At 43.9% G+C, this 22,863-nt stretch overlaps 1 protein-coding gene across 1 annotated transcript in view; it reads right to left on the reverse strand.

Moving 5' to 3' along the window:
- The window catches only part of herc2 (HECT and RLD domain containing E3 ubiquitin protein ligase 2), a gene marked incomplete in the record, with an annotated part of 472,599 nt that overhangs the window by 105,174 nt on the left and 344,562 nt on the right, over nt 1-22,863 (reverse strand). The window contains 3 exon segments of the mRNA XM_037698316.1: nt 3,127-3,270; nt 13,222-13,408; nt 14,742-14,913. Coding sequence (XP_037554244.1) covers nt 3,127-3,270; nt 13,222-13,408; nt 14,742-14,913 — 503 coding nt within the window.

Here is a 22,863-nt window from a genome sequence, read left to right on the forward strand (position 1 = left end):
GCCCAGATGGACTGGACCCCATCTGATAACAGACAAACTGTCTCCAATTGTCTATCAGATAAAAATCAGTAAAGGCCAAAAAGAGCCAACTGTTAAATGGGTACATCGTAACCAGGTTAAACCACACAAGGCGTGCAATAACTACTCAGGAGACAAAGATCTCACAAAATCTGACCTCGTGGGAATAAGGGTCATCCAAGCAGAAGATAACTAATGGATAATAAACTTAACCATAGTTTAAACTCACAGAACCTACCCTTGATAAAACGGGACAGCGTGACTGAATCTGACAACCAGGGTGAGGTGAAGCAGTGAAACGATGTTTTTAGTTGCTTAGTCACTACTCTTGTCGGTGTTGAAACGTTGCTGAATTGGTTTTGGTTGTTTCTGAGGTAAGAATGAATTTTTTGTGTAAGTTAAGTTAGAGACTAAGAGGCCTTTAACCATGCCAACATGCAGTTCATTCGTTAAATTGCAATCTTTGCGGAGTCAATGTATATTATTGCTACCTTAAGTACCATAATCTACATTGATCTCACAACGCGTAAGCCGAACCTACTCGAACAATTCTATTCGGGGGGATAGCTAATTCTTTTTGATAAGTCTCGCCATAGACTTCCAAAAACATTTATGGGAAAACCAAACACCCAATCTCAAGTCGTTCGTCTAAAAGACAACAGACAATTGAACCAAACTATATTTTGCCATGTAAAGCTAACTTAAACCAAGTTAGAAATGGAAAAATAGTTTGGAACCCTTTTCTATAGGTATAAACCCCTGTAGTTACCCCTTTTCAGCATGTTCCACCCCTTAACTGGTAGTTGTAGCTGTTCCCAACCATAATAGCTTACACACCAGGTGCATATAGTTTAAGGCCTTATGTAAAATCCCCTTCATAAGCCCACCTTAAACCACATAATTGCATGTCACATTTGAACCAGAATGGCACAGGCTGGACGTCGCCCAGAGACGACCTTCGCTGGAGGCGACCTGCAATCCTGACGTTGGTCTCCACTCTTCATCCAGTGGCCGCATCTTCAGTTCAATCCAAGGGTACCCCTCTGTATGCTGATCAATCAACACTTCCAATCGTTGTGGATTTACCGTTGTGGATTATATGACTTTTTCCAATGGATTACAGACTCTGTTTCCAAGGGGTTAAAGCATTGCTACAATGGAATTACCGAGAACATTGTGGAATTACCTTGACTTTGTTTTCCTTGCTGGATTACTTTTGACTTTTGTTTTCCTTGCTGGATTACTCTTGACTCTTGTTTCTTTGCTGGATTACATCAAGCTTCAAGGACAATTGAAGGCGTAAGTTCATAGCTGGAATTCATCCCCATGGACAGGTGATGATTTCCAAAGGGGGGACTGTAGTGAACTTAACCTGATGTCAAGACTAAGCCTAAGGTCAAAACCCTTGACCTTAAGAACCTTGTGGGACAGAAACTGTCATTTCATTGATTTGAATCCAGAAATACAGGTTCACCCATCCTGAGACTCTCTTTCTTGAAAATCAAGTGGAAGAACACTCTCTTTTTATTATCATTACTATTTTACAAATGTTGATAATCAATGTGTCTTAGTTCAAACCATTTTAGATGTTGCAGTGAACTAATCAATTTTATTAACTGTGGAACAGTGTAATGATTTTTAATGCTTATGCAAAGTTAGAATTCATGTTAAAGCTGTTACAGAGTAATTATGCATTTTCTGATTTCTGTCTTTGAATGAGCAAGTGTGCGTTTTGCAAGGTCAGGAATTGAAGCAGACATGTGTTGGAACAACTGCCTTGTTTTTACATCCTCTCAGACGTCAACAGGGGGGTTTTGGCACCTGTTTCTAAAACTCGCCAAAACAAAACACTCTCTGTCTCTGAGAACAGTTTAGCCTGTTCCATAACAATTCTTGCTTTTTCTGACTCTTAGTAACCCTCTTACATCACAAAACACACCCCTGTCTGGTCGGTACTGACTAATGGGAAGACTCCCGAATGATCCGGGAAAAGAGCTCTTAAAAATGCCGGTACTTCCTAGTTCTCACAGAGTTGAGTTGAGTTGAGTTGAGTTGAGGGGAGATGAGTTCTGAGTCTGAACAGTTCGGTCCTGCGCTGAGAAGTTGTTTGGGAGAACAGAAGTCCAGCATGATAAAGCTCTTCCGAGTTTCATGGGATTATAACATTTTCCACTGAGGTGAGCTTGTGTCGGACAGAATCTCGCCATTACTCCGGAGTATTCACAGCCATCCTACGGAGACGCTGAAAGGGTGCGTTAAACGGAATCTCGCCTGAGACATCTCCAGGTAAAAGAGTCGATTTCACCACCTAAGTGTACTGTAAGGAAGAAGCTGAAGAAAGCCCGGAGAGTGCCGTTCTGTTCAACACTCTCCCTCAAACACCATCTTTCACCCCCTTTAAACTTCATCTTTTCATCTTTAATTTCTTCTCTAAAGTAGAAATCCTTCCAGATAATTTAGAAATGTCTGTGTAAAGTGCTCATCCACCGCCGTGTGGGTAATTGAACATAATTGTACAGTTTTCATAAATGTCTGTGGTGAAGCAACGGAAAATCATGGCCGTATGGTTTTCCTGATTGATTATGTGTTATTTTCATATTTTGCCAAATTAATGTAAATGTTTGATGTTAAACTTTGATTCTGTAAATAAATGACCGCATTCATTTTGATGGGTCAAAGATAAATGACGTCTCACGTTTGCATTTCATTAAATTCAATGCACGTTTTATTCAGTCCAGAAAAATGAGGAATCCGTGTTAATTGATGAATATATCTGAGCATCTGTTCATCTACACACATATATATATATATATATATATATAAAGTAGGGATAGTACTACTATCCCTACTTTGCGATTTTTCACTTATTGTGGGGCTTCAGGGTACGAATCTACCGCGATAAACAAGGGACTACTGTAGTAGTATTTTAGTATAGCTATATAATTGACTATTCTAGTATTATGTTTTTTGCAACACTAATAATACTAGTTGCATATCTGTTTTTATGCATAAGCAATTTGATCATAAGACGTGTTTAAAATTTTGTTTTTATAATCATCATATTGTGACACTGTGATATTTTAACTCAAGGTTATCAAACCAACTAACTTCTTTTGTTTTTGTCATGGTTTCAGCTATGATGCTAGCTGCTCCAGGGTCATCAGTGACGGGGATGAAAGGACGTGAGGAGGCTCCACAGGCTGAAGGAGTCACGGCTGAAGATGGCGTGACTGCATCTTCTGACGAAGGTGCCTGTTAACACACAAATCACACACATTTATCCACCACATTAACAAAGTGCAACATCAATAGTGTGAAAAAAAAAATCATCAGACTTTCATTCAAAGAATAATTATTTTGTTCTATTTCGTATAGGCTTCGCTCTTTAAGGCTATCGCTAGTGCGTTTATCCCTTCGCGCACAGCGCAGCACTGAAAACTTTAGTCCACGCCCACCTACTGTATGGGCCTCAACTCCGGTCCGTATAAATTACGGTGAGACCGGGTAATCGGCTCCCATTTTTTCTTCAGCCAGCTAGCTAGCACTGTCAGAAGAACGAAGAAGGAAAAGTTGTCCAGCTTTGACCGGCACAATCTTTGCTAAAGATGCCTTGGTCTCCACCACGCCAACTTCCTGCCGTCCCAGTGAGCTCTTCCTCCCCGAGGAGAAGCAGAGACTAGCAGCCTTGTTCAAGGTAAGTGCCGAGGAGTGCTTTTCCGTGGCGGGCCGCTACCCGCTGGACGACGCCATCGCCTTTTCTAACGTATTTTCCTTGTGGTAATCGAATGATTTCCTCGAAAAAGGCGATGTTAGCAGCAGCCCCGCTGAATGTTTTTCTGTGGAAGGCTGCTACTCGCTGGACGACGCCACCGCCTTTTGTAACGTGTTTTTTTCTCGATGTGAATTGGATGATTCCCTCAAAAAGGCGTTGTTGGCAGCAGCTCCGCTGAGTGCTTTTTTCTGTGGCGGGACGATATGCGCGGGACGACGACACCGCATTCTTTGACGCAGAGTCACGCAGTGAATCGAATGATTCCTCCGAGAAATTCGATGCGGAGCTGCCCCCTCCCTCCTAGAGAGCGTAGTGACGGAAGACGAGCGGCCGAGCAGATGCTCAGCCACCTCGGATCGTCCCACGTCAGCGACCACACCGCTCCCAGCCGTCGGCGCCCTCCTCTCGGAGCTGCCCGGCAAAATCCAAGAGGATGTTAACACAAGGGACTTTCCGTCCCTCGCCTCCCTCCGCCCTGATCGGATGATCTGGCGGCAAGATTTGGCTCCGCCCCGGCTCATCGCCCTGATACCATCTGGCCTCGCAGTCCAGCTGTGACATCACACTGGAACGAGGCTGCAGTGGAGGGTTTTACCGATTGGTGTTTTTCCCTCGGTCCCTCCCCCGGAGCCAAGCCTGGCGGTGGCACTTGGGGCAAAAGCTTCTAGGATGGACCAGCAACCTGTCCCTCCAGGGAAGCATAACCAGATGGTGACAAAGGTCTCCAACCGAGCTCACCAGTGATCATTCCAGACGTCAGCAGCGAACAACAACAGCGCCCTGCTGGCCTACAGCATCTCTAAGAGGCTGGAGGAAGCAGACCTGCTGGAGGAGACAAAGAGCTCTCTCTGTAAAGCTGCTGATGTCATCTTAAACATGTGCCACCTCTGCGGTCTGCCTGTCCCGCATCACCGCCTGAATGACCATGATCCAGAAGACCACTTGGCTCTGCCTCTTGCTGTCCTTGTCCGAGAGGCTGCAGAAGGACCTGCTGGAGGGCCCAATCACCCCAGAGGTGCTGTCCGGGGCCAACTTCAGGATCATCCTTGAGAAACCGCAGAGGTCCGAGGAGGTCTCAGAGACTGTACAACATCTGGTTTTGTCACAGTCCTCCTCCCACCCCTCCGGCCGCTGGAGGGATCGCCGTGGCCAGCAACAGCAGTAGAGGCGCACCACAGCTGCAGCAACGACTTCACACTCCGCTCCTCCGCCGGCCCCCTCCACCAGGGACCAGCTCCTTGAGAGGAATGTGTGTGTTCTTTGACGAGGTATGTTTTGAAATCTAACAGAAATATCTCTGAAAGTAAAATTTAATCTGATTCAAACCTGACTGTCAGATCAAGTGAGCTCACAGCTACCTCTCTTCACACTTTCCCTACACAGAACAAGCCGGTAATCTCAAACAGCGTTTTTAAATGGCACCGCAGTTCTGTAAATATCACAAAACACTCGCCTGCCAAGTTAGCTAAGTTAGAGGAAAATACGTTTTTTTTGGTCTCCTCCCACTACTTCCTGGTTCTGAAAAAAAAAAAAACCAGAGGGATGAGACCCATTCTCGACCTGTCCATGTTCAACAATTCGATCATGGAGAGACATTTCCACATGCTGACAATCAAACAGCTGCTGGAAAACTTCACCTGAACGACTGGTTCACCTCCATACATCTGAAGGGCGCATAATTTCACATTTCCATCCTTCTGAAACACAGGAAATTCTTGCGTTTTTCTCATCCAGGGGATTCCGTATCAGTACAACAGGCTACCATCGGTTATTCCCTCATCCCACGCACATTCTCAAAATGCGTGGAGATGGCTCTGCAGCCATCACACATGACAGGAATGAGAATTCTTTTTATCTGGATGATCTGCTTTTATTAGATCAGTCCAGGCAGAAAGCAGCTGCGCAGACCAAATGCTAGCATTACATCTGCTAAACCTGGGCTTTCTATAAACTGGGAAAAGTTCTGTTCGCCCTTTCCAGATGATTGTTTATCTGGGAGTGGAGCTAAACTCAACCACAATGAGAACCCGTTTATCACAGCCGAGAGCCGAGTGGCTTTTAAACCCCAAAATACATTATGGCAAAGACTGGTTCATCCCAAAGATCCAGTCCCCCGGCACAAACAGAGTAATGTTGTGTATGCTGTTCAGTGTCAGGAGGGCTGTGATCAGTCTTACATCGGGGAAACTAAACAGCCACTGGCCAAAAGGATGGACCAGCACAGAAGATCAACATCATCAGGCCAGGACTCTGCGGTCTACACTCATCTCCAGGCCAGCGGTCACTCTTTCAAGTATGAAGATGTTCACATCCTGGATAGAGAGGAACGATGGTTTGAGAGAGGAGTAAAGGAGGCCATCTTTGTGAAAAGAAATCGTCCATCATTAAACAGGGGTGGAGGCCTCAGGGTTCAACTGTCCCCTTCTTACAATGCTGTGATTGCTAGTATCACTCAGCCCTCTGTGAATAGTAAACAGCCATCAGTGTGCTAATGATCCATTGTTAGGCTGATGGTCCTTCTTGAGCATGTGATCAGCTGGTTCTGGTTGTCAGCAGCAAAACTGGTTGATCCACTCTGAGAAGGTGCTATTTAAGAGACTGAGCTGAAAACAGCACCTCAGACTGAGGAAGTCTCTTGGATGAGAGACAAAACGTTTCTAGATTTTTTTGCTTTGTTTTGTTTTTTTGAATGTCCAGAGGACCAGATTGAACTTTTTTGGAGCCCTGCAGTTAGTTCTGACGTCGGCAAAGAGAGTGAGTGATTATCTGCTCTCTCTGTTGCTCCATCACGTCTCAGAATTCAAGCTGACGGCAGTTCAGCTGTACTGCGTTTTAACCCTGCTCTGAAAAGCATCACAAGCTCATTCAGATCGAGAGTGATAACCTTGGATGGGTTTTACACTCCTCCTCATAATTCTGAAGAGGAAGCAACATCTCACCTCCTCTGTTTCGTGCGCACGTTTTAGTGTTATGTGACGCACACGGCCGCACGGCGCCGTTTTCAGCGTCTGTTCGTGCATTACAGGGACAGCTCTTAAGGACACCCTCTATCCACTCAGCGCCTCTCACACTGGTTGTGTGAGGCTATTTCTGAAGCTTACAGTTCATCTGGGCTGGATCCTCCAGAGAATCTCAGAGCACATTCCACCAGAGGGTTTTCATCCTCCATGGCTCTGCATGGAGGGCTGACAGTGGAGGATATCTGTATGGCGGCTGCCTGGTCATCGCCATGTTCAATTATTCGTTTTATCTACGTGATGTTTCTACTTTCTCCATGACCCATTCTGTTCTCAGGGTTCTGACAGAATGATTATTATTTGTTTCATGGAGCTTCACTTTTAAGCTCACACCTGCCTGCATGCAGTCACAATGTGAGATATTTATTATCAGTCACAAGTTCATGACTGCTGATTTTATCGTTATTAATCGGTTCATCCTGAGGAGCTGTTGGTCTGCTCTGTTCATCGTTACACTGTTACAATTCGTATCCTTCGTTGTTCCTATTCAGAGTAGCAGGTCTGCTATCTCAGCCTTTTTTCCTCACCAGAGATCTTTTCTCTGATGCGCTCCTACGCATGGAGCACGTAATTACGCACAGAGAAGGCTGAGTGATGAAATGCTTTTTTGTGCAAGCAGGTGCTTCATGTTGTGTCTGAGTGGACCCAGTGAGGCATAGACTACATCCTGCTTCACCTTTAACCCACTAGCGATAGCCTTAAAGGGCAAAGCCTATACGCAATAGAACGTTGGTTACATACTGTAACCCCAGATTCTTTGAGTATAGGCACAGCCCTTTAAGCTCTGGGCCTCACTGGTTCCTAAATAGCTGAAGAAAAAAGCTATTTGGGAGCCGATTACCCAGTCTCACCGTAATTTATACGGACCGGGGGTGAGACCCACACAGTAGGTGGGTGTGGACTAAAGTTTTCAGTGCTGTGCTGCGCACAAAGGGATAAACCCACTAGTGATAGCCTTAACTAGGGGGTTTCCTCGATAAACTCCCAGTTCAAAACCACCGGAATTTCAAGAAATTACCGTAATTTCCGGACTATATGCCGCTATTCTTTTCCACACGCTTTGAACACTGGCTTAAACAATGCTGCGGCTAATTTACAGATATACAGGTCCTTCTAAAAAAATTAGCATATTGTGATAAAGGTCATTATTTTCCATAATGTAATGATAAAAATGAAACTTTCATATATTTCAGATTCATTGCACACCAACTGAAATATTTCAGGTCTTTAATTGTTTTAATACTGATGATTATGGCATACAGCTCATGAAAACCCAAAATGCCTGTCCCAAAAAATGAGCATATCATGAAAAGGTTCTCTAAACAAGCTATTAACCTAACCATCTGAATCAACGACGTAACTCTAAACACCTGCAAAAGATTCCTAAGGCTTTTAAAAACTCCCAGCCTTGTTCATTACTCAAAACCACAATCATGGGTAAGACTGCCGACCTGACTGCTGTCCAGAAGGCCATCATTGACACCCTCAAGCAAGAGGGTAAGACACAGAAAGAAATTGCTGAACAAATAGGCTGTTCCCAGAGTGCTGTATCAAGGCACCTCAGTGGGAAGTCTGTGGGAAGGGAAAAGTGTGGCAGAAAACGCTGCACAACGAGAAGAGGTGACCGGACCCTGAGGAGGATTGTGGAGAAGGGCCGATTCCAGACCTTGGGGGACCTGCGGAAGCAGTGGACTGAGTCTGGAGTAGAAACATCCAGAGCCACCGTGCACAGGCGTGTGCAGGAAATGGGCTACAGGTGCCGCATTCCCCAGGTCAAGCCACTTTTGAACAAGAGACTGCGTCAGAAGCATCTCACCTGGGACTGCTGCTGAGTGGTCCAAAGTTATGTTCTCTGATTACAGTAAATTTTGCATTTCCTTTGGAAATCAAGGTCCCAGAGTCTGGAGGAAGAGAGGAGACACAGAATTCACATTGCTTGAGGTCCAGTGTCAAGTTTCCACAGTCACTGGGGTGCCATGTCAGCTGCTGGTGTTGGTCCACTGTGTTTTATCAAGGGCAGGGTCAATGCAGCAGCTATCAGGAGATTTTGGAGCACTTCATGCTTCCATCTGCTGAAAAGCTTTATGGAGATGAAGATTTCATTTTTCAGCACGACCTGGCACCTGCTCACAGTGCCAAAACCACTGGTAAATGGTTTACTGACCATGGTATTACTGTGCTCAATTGGCCTGCCAACTCTCCTGACCTGAACCCCAGAGAGAACCTGTGGGATATTGTGGAGAGAAAGTTGAGAGACACAAGACCCAACACTCTGGATGAGCTTAAGGCCGCTATCGAAGCATCCTGGGCCTCCATAACACCTCAGCAGTGCCACAGGCTGATTGCCTCCATGCCACGCCGCACTGAAGCAGTCATTCATGCAAAAGGATTCCCGACCAAGTATTGAGTGCATAACTGAACATGATTATTTGAAGGTTGGTGTTTTTTGTATTAAAAACACTTGTCTTTCATTGGTGGGATGAAATATGCTAATTTTTTGGGACAGGCATTTTGGGTTTTCATGAGCTGTATGCCATAATCATCAGTATTAAAACAATTAAAGACCTGAAATATTTCAGTTGGTGTGCAATGAATCTGAAATATATGAAAGTTTCATTTTTATCATTACATTATGGAAAATAATGACCTTTATCACAATATGCTCATTTTTTGAGAAGGACCTGTGTATATTTTTTTGATGGGCTATCGAGCTTCAAGCCACCAAAACATTTAGCTTCGTCACACCTAGGCGCTCACATAGCTGCCCATACACGTCTCTCTTTGGGGGGGTAGCGATTAATGACTTCCTGGTAGACTACTGTATATATATATTTTTTTAATCAGCCGTGTTACAGGCACTGGTAAGAAAAAAAACATATAGCGTATTTTTGCGTGTTACTGGTACATATTTCATTAAAAGTTAAAAAAATCTTTTTGTGTAAAAATTTTACGTTACAACATGAACACCCATGGCTAATAGACAAGTGCGGCCTATTTATGTAAAATTTTAATTTTCTTTTTAAATTTAGCGGGCGTGGCTTATATTCAGGTGTGCTCAATAGTCCAGAAATTACAGTAATCAATTTTCTCTATGTGATGAATGTAAACTATCCCTATGGCACAAACAACTGTCAGAGCCCGTCCCCTCACCCCAGGGGTCTGCAACCTGTGGCTCTGGAGCCACATGTGGTTCTTTGGTCCTGCTGCAGTGGCTCTTTCAAGCTTTGACCAAAACTAACATAAAACTGAATTTTATAGGATGTCATATCCACACACACCAAAAAAAGACTAGTTTTAGCAGTTTTCTTGTTAATTCCCTTGCAAATATGTGGATACTAGTACTAATATACAGAGCAAATTATACTCCCTTTAACTTTATGCTTTATTTCTTCAAAGTAGGATACTCAATTACTCCACAATTTAAAAAAAAATGCATAAGCCTGCCCAGTTCATAGTTTGTTTGTTTTTTTAATTGGCTATATATATATATATATATATATATATATTTATATATATATATATATATATATATTTTTTTTTTTTTTTTTTTTATTTATTTATTTTTTTTAAGAATACAGTCTTCTGTGAAGACTTGTAGCCTGGATATGGGCACCAGTGACTCCCTGCAACCCAAAAAGGAAGAAACGCAAAAAGACGGATGGATGGATGGAAGCCAGTTTTTTCTTTTGTCTTAAAATGTAAAAATATCAATAAATGTTTTCATTCAACCTTTATTTAGACAGGTAAATCCCATTGAGCCTCAAGGACTCATTTACAAGAGAGACCTGATTTCAACAAAGAAAGATGACAACAATGAACGGTTATAAAAAGGCATACAGATATCCTGATGCATGCTCAATAATCCAGGTAGAAAAATCTAAAAAAGTTATATCTGAAATTCTTTTCACAAAGGAGGCCATCTTTGTGAAAAGAAACCGTCCATCATTAAACAGGGGTGGAGCCTCCAGGTTCAACTGTCCCCCTCTTACAATGCTGTGATTGCTAGTATCACTCAGCCCTCTGTGAACAGTAAACAGCCATCAGGTGCTAATGATCCATTGTTAGGCTGATGGTCCTTCTTGAGCATGTGATCAGCTGGTTCTGGTTGTCAGCAGCAAACTGGTTGATCCACTCTAAGAAGGTGCTATTTAAGAGACTGAGCTGAATACAGCTCCTCAGACTGAAGAAGTCTCTCGGATGAGAGACAAAACGTTTCTACATTTTTTTGTTGATTTGCTTTGTTTTTTTGAATGTCCAAAGGACAAGATTTAACTTTTTTAGAAGGCATACAGAGTTTTTTTATTTTTTTTTTAATATAAATAGGATGGCTAAAAAAAAAAAAGAAAAGTAACAAAAAACAGCTAGATTCTAAGGCGAATGTAGAAAACTAAAAACAGGAACATGTCTGCATTGGTCCCTGCCAGGAGTCCAACAAATTCTTAAAGACACTTAGAGAGGTCAAAGGTCGAGAGCTTCAGGTCTTTTTACAAGATATTCCAGGAAACAGGAGCGGAGTAGGAGAAGGTCCTTTTGTCTAGTTCAGTCCTCACTGAGGGAACACTGCAGGTAATGATGTCCTGAGAGCGCACGCTGTAGCTGCACTCACACAGAGACATGTAGGAGGAGATGTATGAAGGCAGCAGACCAGGAAGTGATTTAAAGATGAAGATGTACCAGTGGGAGAGTCTGTGTGAAGTTAATGGTGACCAGTTAACCAGTGAATACTGGGTGCAGTGGTGGGTACGATAATCACAGCCAGTTATGAATCTTAGTGCACCATGATAGACAGCATCCAACATCTGCAGCATCCAACATCTGCAGCATCCAACATCTGCAGGGTTCTTGTAGGAGCGTTCATGTAAATAATGTCACCAAAATCAATTGAGGGAAGGAAAGTCACAGATACAAGGTGTTTTCTAACATTCAGGGTTAGACAGGATCTGTTTCTGAAAAAGAAACCCAGTTTAACTTCCAGTTTCTTTACCAAGTTTTCCACATGGAGCTTAAAAGAAAGATGTGAGTCGACCAAGATACCCAAATATTTATAGGAATCAACAAACTCAATGGGGACACCATTTGAGGTTGAGATCAGAGGAAGAACTGCTGGGACCAACTTCCTATGTTAACAATCATTAGATGTTTTAGATTTATAATTTTATACCTAAAGGCCAGAAAAGCCCCCTCTAACAAACTTAAAGTAGCCCATGGGCCACCAGTTGATAATGACAATTGTAGCAGGTATTGCGGCTCTGGACATGTTTAATTTAGTGAACAAAAGGACAAAAATGACTCTTTTGATCATAAAGGTTGCAGACCCCTGCCTCACCCCAAGGCGCAGGGAAGCTACCTTCTCATACACTGGGGAAAACTCCAACACACAGGCACTAAGTCAGGAGGCTAAATGTAGACCCACACCAGCTCTGCGCCTCTCACCATGGACAACTCCAGAGTGGAATAAGGTCCTCTCAAGGAGATCGGTTCCAGAGCCCATGCTGTGTGTTGAGGTGAGCCCAACTATATCTAGTCGGTACCTCTCAACCTCATGCACAAGCTCATGCTCCTTCCCCGTCTGAGAGATGATGTTCCATGTCCCAAGAGCCAGCTTTGGTAAGCCAGGGTCAAAGTGCGAAGGCCCCCGTCTTTTGGCCGCTGCCCATGGTGTCATGCACCCGACTCATATGGCCCCTCCTGCAGGTGGTGGACCGATAGGAAGGCAAACCCATGTTACTAGTTTAGGCTGAGCCCGACCAGGCCTCATGGGTAGAGATCCGGTCACCAGGCGCTCGAGGACGAGTCCCTCCCTCAGGTCTGGGAGGGGCTGGTGGGGCTCCAGTAAACCATGTCCAGGAAAGGTACACTGAGCTCTTTCTGTTTTCTGTCTCCCGAGCCTTCTTAGATAGATAACTTTTACTAATTGGGCTTTATAATGTATGTGAATGTTTCTGTTCAGTGATCTTAGACAACTTCTGTTGTGACGTGGCACTATATAAATAAACTGAATTGAACTGAATCAAATTTAATTCCATTGAGGAAAAATTGTCAAATGCATATCTGGGAAAATAAACCTGTATGATGTTCTTGTCACATATTTTCATATAACTTTATATTACAATTATCATATGTAATAAAATCTTGTAATGATTTTGGCATTTGAAGATTTTAGGTGTGAAGTCCAATCTGTTAATCTGAGGAAATCTACTTGTTTGTATTGCATCAGATGATTTATCTTTGACTAATTTTCACATTAAACTTGCATCAGTTTGCTATATTGTAATTATTTACCTATTTATCGGTTTGTTTGTTAGTTTTACAATCTTTTAGCCTATTTAAATATTCAGTGTAGCACTAAACAGTACCAATCATTGCTGCCCAATGAAAACAAAGAGCAGCATTAAAAAATGAAGAGAATTGTACCTCTCCCTTCTTGTCTTGCCAGGGATTAGGGCTGACCCGTTCTTCAGTTTCAGGAGGGACAGGAGGGCCTTCTTCATCACTCACGCTGGATGAAGATGAAGAGTCTAACGGGGGAACAGGTGAGCTGGGAGGACACTCTGCTGGTAAAATCATGCTGGCAGGCATCAGAGCACCAACCACCGCATCCCTGAGACAACACATAGCACATCGAATTACCAGTAATAGTAATACATTTTATTATGCGCAAGTAGATAGACTGAACCATTTAGTTCTTTCACATTTCTTTTGTTTCCTGTTTGAAGCTACATCCTTAGCAAAATGTCACTCCCCCCCGGCTTTCTAACGAGGCACACGTGTTCTTCCCGCTCTCTGTTTTCCTCCTGCTTTTTTTTCCTCTGTCGGTGTATCGGAGCAGCTCCTATTTTTTTTACACACTTCCGAAATGAAAACTACCGTTTTGGATCTGGCCAACTGGACTTTCGACGCAAATGACAAAATCTCTTCAACAAAGCGACAGGGTCCTGGAGAACCCTCATCTCGGACAACACGCATGCAGCTGGATAAATCTCTGGGGGGGATGTGTCTGCATCTGCCATCAAATGAGGACGCCGGAATTGCCGATAATTGGATTTATAATAACAGGTTTCCTGTTCTTGGAATAGTCTGGGTCCTGGTTTATCAACATACAAAGAAGATGGCTGCAGCTAATTTGGACCTCGACAAGTTGTTGTCTATGTGAAGGTCTGGTTCGTGCTGGAGGACTCAATATCAGCTGATTTATGAGCGAAGTGATTTGAATCGCAGGCCGCCTGAGGCTTTGGGACTCGTCAGCATGAAAACATCTTGAAGAAGCTCATAAGCACAGACCAGTAGAATGCACCCTAATCTGGACATTTGGGACCTTGGAAAGTATCAGTACAGACACAAAGGCTGACGAGGAAAAAATAGTCTGCCTGAATAAAACAACAATTGTGGTCTATCTGAATCTGACTCCCCGGTCGGCCTCGGAACAGGCCGATTTATCAATTTATCCTGTGAAATGTGTAAACTAAGGAAAAGCTTTGTCTATTGCACCCCCACCCCTTCTGTGGAGGCTTATCAGAACTGTGGCGGCTGACCATCATCTTATCAGGACAAAGGACTATCTGCTAGTGCTTCATGGACCGTCTTGTTGTAAATGCATATGTAACGTGTTCATAAATGTGCTGCTGGCAGAGTTTTTGATGTTTTAAATCGTGTCTTGTTAGAACAAGGTGTGAAGAGATCTTTTTTTGTAATGCCACTATCCCTCTCCTCATGGCTTTGTCCCTTTTTCGATATAGAAAATGTATTCTGAATAAGAATAAGAAGGCCTCGCTTTATAGCAGAAGCTTCGTGCACTCCGTCCATCTTTCGGACGGCTGTACGTACATGTTCTCGTTGTATCTCTGTGCAATGATAATAAAGCTTATTCTGATTCTTCTGACAAGACAAGTTAAAGACACTAGACAGGGACGACCCAAATAGTGCAGACAACATACCTTGCATACATGATTTGGAGAGCTGACAGGATGTGAGACAGAGCCTGCTGTTTGGCCAGGTTTCCATCCAGACTAAGGAGAATTTTAGCCAGAGAGGGCCGATTTGGCTTCACGCTGTTCTGACCACTCATCTTGTTGCTCACTGATGAGGAGTCGCTGTCTGACTGGACACCTGAAGTGAATAAAATAAAAATAAGCAAAATTAAACACTGTAAACATATGAAAACAGCTTCAGCACTTAGTTTATGGTCTGCATTATGAGAAGGGCTGGGCCACATCATATCATTCACGATAATACCAGTAAAAAAAGCTTGCCCAGGCAAAAAAATGATATCATGATATGCTAATTTCATGACGTAATATGTCAGAGCGCCCCGCCCCGCCCCTTTAACAGAACCGAGCGCGCCTAACAACCAAACCGAACTGCACACCCCCCCGCCACCTGTCGGTACTGGTGTAACGCTTATTAGTTGAGCAAAAGCTAGCTAAAAACAAACAATGTGTGGCTCAGCTGTCTCTCCATCCAGCTCTAAACTGCAGCTACAGACAGCTCAAGTTCTGTCTCAATAGTTCCACAGTCCATGGAGCAAGAACAGAGTCATGTGATCAGAGACAGAGCATCAGAGAAATGAATCATTCCTGCAGGAACAGAGGAAACGCCACAAGCTTCAGGGTCAGATGATCACCTTGTTACAACTTCTGGAAGTTATAGCTCATTTGAAGAAACATATATTTTGTTTTATGTTACATTTATGATCAACAGATCTTGAGCTTCATTTTATTTTATTTAGTTATTTTGGGAAACTTCACCTGCACTTTAGTTTTTGCGGTGGATTTATTGATCTATATTTTGTGCAGACTTTTTCATCTAAATAACAGAAGGATCACAGACATCTATGCAGGAAGAGAGCCACCTGCGTCATGTCAACCAGTCTAACTTCTCTGGTTAACATTATTACCTTGAGCAAGATGGTGCCAGTGTGTGTGGCTGTCCGTCTGTCGCTCTTGGTTTGGTTTGTTTTATTTCTCTGTTTTGTGCTCAGCACTAAGTCTGTGCTTGTGTACAATCGTCAGTCCCTCCTGGATATTCGACATGTTGGCAATCTCAATGCCTTTGATTATGGTGGACAGAAAACTTTACCCCCGCTCCTGTCAGGAGTCCCAGCTCATCTCCTCAGGGCACCTGCGCTGCCCCCCCCCCAGCGGAAACGTTGTCGTTACCGCGGTAAACGTGGAGGGCAACTGGTGAAACTAAAGATCTGCCTGGCCCATTCTATATCCATTTCTCAGACATGAAATTGATTATTTCCATCTTTCGCTGTGCCTTGGCGTTTCCTGGATCCTGTTGACAGCTGCCTGCTACCTGTCACCGGCCTGGATGCGGGTGTTCACCCCCACCCCTCCTGCTTCTCTCGGCTCCACCGGCGTGGAGTGAACCTGCAGAGCCTGAAGACGCTGCCCCGGGCCCTAGGGCCCATCAGATTATATGCTGCGGTTTCTGCCAGGATTGGCCTGGTGAACACCAGATCTCTGACAAACAAAACTTTCATCCTGCGGGACTTTTTCAGTTCCTGTCATTTGGATTTGCTCTGCATCACAGAGACCTGGGTTGAGGCTGATGACTCCAGTGTTTTTGTTGAACTTCTACCAGCTGCTCTTATCTAAGCTCCCCTCGGATGTCAGGCCGTGGAGGAGGAACGGCGGTGGTTTATAAAAACAACTTTAAATGCAAGCAGTGCTCTGCACTATCTTCTTTCTCCAGCTTCGAGGTGACTTTATTTGAGGTGGGTTGCTCACACCCCGTGCTGTGCGCTGTCATCTACAGAGCCCCTAAATATAATAAGGATTTCTTGAATGACTTTTCTGATTTCCTGACCGGAATAATGATAAACTATGATCGAGTCCTTATTGTTGGGGATTTTAACATACATGTATGCTGCCCAGAGAAACCACTGGTGAAGGACTTTCTCAGCCTCACTGATTCTTAACCTGGTTCAGTGGGTGGCTGGTCCCACACATGAACATGGACACACGTTGGACCTGGTTCAGTGGGTGGCTGGTCCCACACATGAACATACACACACGTTGGACCTGGTTCTTTCTCACGGCTTGTCTGTGACCGACCTGGAACTATATGATAATGTGATTTCTGACCATAGGCCTGTTTTATTTGATGTTGGTTTGTCCTGTGCTCCAGTTAAATCCTGCGCTCCTGCCCAGCGACGTAGAGTTTTTAACCCTTCCACCCCTGGTCAGTTCTCTGCTGCCTTTGAACAGCTCCGTGCTCCCTCTGGCTCTGCTGCTGACACCGAACAGCTGAGCTCCTGGTTTGACTCCTCCTGTCAAACCATTTTGGACTGTGTAGCTCCATCTAAACTGGTGCATCCTAAAGCCAGATCTGAACCCTGGTTTAATAAACAAAGTATTGCAACCAGACAGGAGTGCCGCAGAGCTGAACGGAGATGGAAAAAGGATAAACTGGAGGTTTCATTTTACATTTTAAAGGACTGTCAACGTCAGTACCAGAACACTGTTAAAGAGGCCAAAAAACAACACGTCAGATATTATTGTGTCCAATCATAATAATCCATGTGTCCTTTTTAAAACTATTGACTCTGTCCTTAAGGCCCCACAACATGTCTGCCTGGAAGCCTCTACTGAACTTTGTAATGACTTCCTGCAGTTTTTTATAAATAAGGTTGTTACTACAAGGGCCCTTATTTCAGCCCCTGCTTTTGACCCCTCCTGCTTGGTCCTCTGCCTTGCTGTGTTCGATAGATTTGAACCAGTGGCTCTGACCCTTTTAGAGGATGTGGTCGGCCATATTAAACCATCAGGTTCTCCTCGTGACCTTGTCCCCCCTCGTCTTTTAAAAGAGGTGTTTTCCAGCATCAGGCAGGTGATCCTTGCTGTTATCAATAGCAGTCTGTCCTCAGGTGTTGTCCCAGTAAGTTTTAAACATGATGTGGTGCAGCTCCTGCTTAAAAAGCCTAGCCTAGACCAAACTGTCTTGGCTAACTTTAGGCCCATCTCCAAGCTGCCTTTTATTTTAAAAAAATTAGAAAAAAATTGTATATTCACAGGTCAAATGTTTTCTGGATGAGCACAATATCCTGATGGTTTTTCAGTCTGGCTTCAAAACTCGCCACAGCACAGAATCAGCTCTAGTCAGAGTTTTTAATGATATTCTTATGGCCAATGACTCTGGTGAACATGTGGTTCTTGTCCTGCTGTCCTCCTGTCCTGTTCTCCCTGGGTTGTTTGGATCTTTTGATCAGGGTTCCTGGTTGCGATGGCCGGCCCTTTGGCTGGGGTGGCTGCCAGGTTCTGGCGGGGGCTCGGCTGTGGTTATGTGTGTGTGTGGTCGTTGGTGGTGCATGGCGGCGGTCAGGGGCGTGGCTTCACTTTGATGGGGTGCTGGCTGGTCGGCCTGATGTGACATTCGTGGTGGGGGGTGCTCTGTGTGCGCATGGGTGGCGTGCCGGGGCCTCTCTGGGCCTGTGGTGTGGTGCTGTAGGGATGCATTGGTGCGCTGGGCCGGCCTTCATCAGCTGCTGCTCTGGCCCCCGGCCTGGGGCCGGCTTGCGGTCGCTGTCGGGGGGGTGGGACGCATGGACGTGTGCCCGTTTATGTCTCAGGTTGGGTTTTAGGTGGGCCCCTCTCTTGGATCAGTTTTGGCCCCCCATTTGGTGTGTCATGCTCCGCTCCGGTGGTGGGCCCCCTGCCGCCAGTGCGTTGGCAGCTCTCAGCAGCTGGGGCTGGGTGGTGGGGTGTGTGCGGGCCCGGCCAGCCCTAGTGGCTGCCTGCCGGGGCCTGGGTGCTCTGGCTCTGTCGGGCCTCTACTGGAAGGTGGTATGACCTCGGGACTCTGGTTTCGGTGTCCATGGCCGGATCCACCCTGGAGGGGCGAGTTGCTCTGCTTGTGAAAGTAAATCTGTTGGGCATCACTTTAACACTCAGACAATAATTTTAAGTGTCACAATGCTGGACAGGACAAGGGAGAAAAAAAAAGGAATCCATGAAAAGTGGCCAGTAGCCTCCACAGCGCCCCCTAGAATATTTTAAAACCTGAGTATCAAGTCATTTTTTCACCAATAATTCTGAAACTTGGTGAACATCTGGATCTTCCCAGGAGCTATGAAAAAGTATCTTGGCGCCCTGGTCCAAACTCAAAAGGAAGTCGGCCATTTTGGGTCAAAGGGTCATTTTTGAGCGTTTCTAATGGCGAATTTTAACAAACTCCTCCTAGGGATTTTGATGGATTGCCTTCAAACTTGGTTAAAATGCCCTTAACACATTGGGGAGGATTTTTTCAAAAGATTTCGGTTTCATATACAAACCGGATTCCAAAAAAGTTGGGACACTAAACAAATTGTGAATAAAAACTAAATGCAATGATGTGGAGATGGCAAATGTCAATATTTTATTCGTAATATAAAATAGATGACATATCAAAAGTTTAATCTGAGTAAATGTAACATTTTAAAGGAAAAATATGTTTATTCAAAATTTCACAGTGTCAAAAAATCCCAAAAAAAGTTGGGACAAGTAGCAATAAGTGGCTGGAAAAAGGAAATTGAGCATATAACGAACAGCTGGAAGACCAATTAACACTAATTAGGTCAATTGACAACATGATTGGGTAAAAAAAAAGGTTCTCAGAGTTTCAGTGTCTCTCAGAAGCCAAAATGGTAAGAGGATCACCAATTCCACCATTGTTGCGCAGAAAGATAGTGACATAATACCAGAATGGTGTTACCCAGCGTAAAATAGCGAAGACTTTTAAGTTATCATCATCAACCGTGCATAACATCATCAAAAGATTCAGAGAATCTGGAACAATCGCTGTGCGTAAGGGTCAAGGCCGTAAAACTCTACTGGATGCTCGTGATCTCCGGGCCCTTAAACGTCACTGCACCTCAAACAGGAATGCCACTGTCAAGGAAATAACAGAATGGGCTCAGGAATACTTCCAGAAAGCATTGTCAGTGAACACAATCCACCGTGCCATCTGCCGTTGCCAGCTGAAACTCTACAGTGCAAAGAGGAAGCCATTTCTAAGCAAGCTCCACAAGCTCAGACGTTTGCACTGGGCCAGGGGTCATTTAAAATGGAGTGTGGCAAAATGGAAGACTGTTCTGTGGTCAGATGAGTCACGATTTGAAGTTCTTTATGGAACACTGGGACGCCATGTCATCCGGACCAGAGAGGACAAGGATAGCCCAAGTTGTTATCAATGCTCCGTTCAGAAGCCTGCATCACTGATGGTATGGGGTTGCATGAGCGCTTGTGGCATGGGCAGCTTGCATGTCTGGAAAGGCACCATTAATGCAGAGAACTATGTTCAGGTTCTAGAACAACATATGCTCCCATGTAGACGTCATCTCTTTCAGGGAAGACCCTGCATTTTTCAACACGATAATGCCAGACCACATTCTGCAGCAATCACAACATCATGGCTACGTAGGAGAAGGATCCGGGTACTGAAATGTCCAGCCTGCAGTCCAGATCTTTCACCTATAGAGAACATTTGGCGCATCATAAAGAGGAAGGTGCGACAAAGAAGGCCCAAGACGATTGAACAGTTAGAGGCCTGTATTAGACATGAATGGGAGAGCATTCCTATTTCTAAACTGGAGAAACTGGTCTCCTCTGTCCCCAGACATCTGTTGAGTGTTGTAAGAAGAAGGGGGGATGCCACACAGTGGTAAAAATAGACTTGTCCCAACTTTTTTGGGATTTGTTGACGCCATGAAATTTGGAAACAACAGATTTTTCCCTTAAAATTATACATTCTCTCAGTTTAAACGTTTCATCTGTGATTTTTGTTCTATTCTGAATAAAATATTAGATGTTGGCACCTCCACATCATTGCATTCAGTTTTTATTCACAATTTGTTTAGTGTCCCAACTTTTTTGGAATCTGGTTTGTAAGTTAAAGGTGCGTAGCCAGGACTCAAAGTTGCGCTTCATGCCATAAATTTAAAAACACTATAACTTTCACAATGAAAGAAAGAATTGCATCAAACTTGGCATGACTCATCCCAGTTGGATGTCCGATGATCCAAGGTTGTCATATTCTGAGGTGATCAAAGCCTCGGCCCCTCAGAACAGGAAGTCACATTTTTACTTGGAAAGCTCCCTCCCCGACACCCTTGACCTAATCAGGATGATCCTGTGTTAAAAGTTATTTAACAAGTTTGTCTAACTTGCTTTAAAGCACAAATCTTTTTTGCTGGAGAATGTGGGCGTGGCGAATTAAGAAGTGACGCCGTTGCAATACGTTTGGCTCTAAATTCCACAGATGTGAGCCCAGGTGCACCAAAATCAGTATGATCGATCATTATCCACCCCTTGAACAGGTATCTATGATAAGAGGCCAATAACCTCCACAGCACCACCTACATTATTCCTACAGTTATAGCTCAGTGATACGTCATCCTATCTGCACGAGATTTATTGTGCATAATCAGTGAGCATTTCTACACACATTGGTATTATTGGTTAACTTTTTACTCCAGTGCACGCACCCTAGATAATTCCAACAGTTATATCTCAGTGAAATATCATCCAATATGTACCAGATATATTGTGCATGATCAGTGAGAACTTCTATACACATTGGTATTGTTCTTTAACATTTGACACAAATGCGCCCCCTAGCTTATTCTAACAATTATATCTCAGTGATACATCATCTGATATGTGCCACATTTATTGTGCATAATCAGTGAGCACTTCTACACACATTGAGTCAGAGTCAGAGTTTCTTTATTGTCATTCGCACCTCATGTGGTACATGTGGTGGAGCGAAATTATGTACACGGGGTCCCAGTTACATCCAACAATAAAATGTATAAGAAAAACAGTAATAACATCTAAGATCTAAAAAAGTTAAATCTGGTCCTCTGGACATTCAAAAAAACCCAAAACAAAGCAAATCAACAAAAAAATGTAGAAACGTTTCGTCTCTCGTCCGAGAGACTTCCTCAGTCTGAGGTGCTGTATTCAGCTCAGTCTCTTAAATAGCACCTTCTCAGAGTGGATCAACCAGTTTTGCTGCTGACAACCAAAACCAGCTGATCACATGCTCAAGAAGGACCATCAGCCTAACAATGGATCATTAGCACACTGATGGCTCCCCCCACCTTATTTCTTAAGGCTGGCTGCTCATATCATCACAGTCCCTGTGACCCACATCTTCAATCTCTCCATGAGACAAAACTCCATCCCAGACACTTGGAAAACAGCCTTTGTTCTTCCTTTACTGAAGGGAGGTGACCCCACCTCACTGAACAACTATCGACCAATCTCTAAACTCTGCATTTTAGCCAAGGTTCTAGAAAAACTGATAAACTCTCAAATCAAAAATTACCTGGACTCATTTAATATCTTACCTCCACATCAATCTGGTTTCAGGAAACAACACAGCACAACCACTGCTTCACTGAAGGTTCTTAATGATGTTGTTGAAGCACTGGATGCTAAGGATTATTGTGCTGCACTTTTCTTAGACCTGTCTAAAGATTCTGACTCTGTGGATCAGAACATCTTGTGTCATAAACTCTCAGAAATTGGTTTCTCAGAACACACCATTGGTTGGTTCTCTAACTATCTTTCAGACCGGAGGCAATGTGTTCAATAAAATGGTACTTCCTCCAGTTATTTAACAGTCAACAATGGTGTACCACAAGGCTCAGTCTTAGGACCCACCCTCTTTACAGTCTACATACATAATGTAGGTAAAAACATCCCTAATGCATCCATACATTTCTATGCTGACGACACAGTTGTTTATTGTCGAGCTAAAACTGTTGCTAAGGCTTTCCAGCTTTTGAAATCTGCATTCAACATCATCCAGACTGATTTGTTTCACCTCAAACTTGTCCTAAATGCCGACAAAACCAAAGGGATGCTTTTTTCAAATAGGAAGTTGGTCCCAGCAGTTCTTCCTCCGATTTTATCCTCAAATGGTGTCCCCATTGAGTTTGTTGATTCCTATAAATATTTGGGTATCTTGGTCGACTCACATCTCTCTTTTAAGCTCCATGTGGAAAACTTGGTAAAGAAACTGAAAGTTAAACTGGGTTTCTTTTTCAGAAACAAATCCTGTCTAACCCTG

This window comes from Nematolebias whitei, chromosome 3 (genome assembly GCF_014905685.2).
Source record: "Nematolebias whitei isolate Nwh7 chromosome 3, NemWhi1, whole genome shotgun sequence".
Taxonomy (NCBI): domain Eukaryota; kingdom Metazoa; phylum Chordata; class Actinopteri; order Cyprinodontiformes; family Rivulidae; genus Nematolebias; species Nematolebias whitei.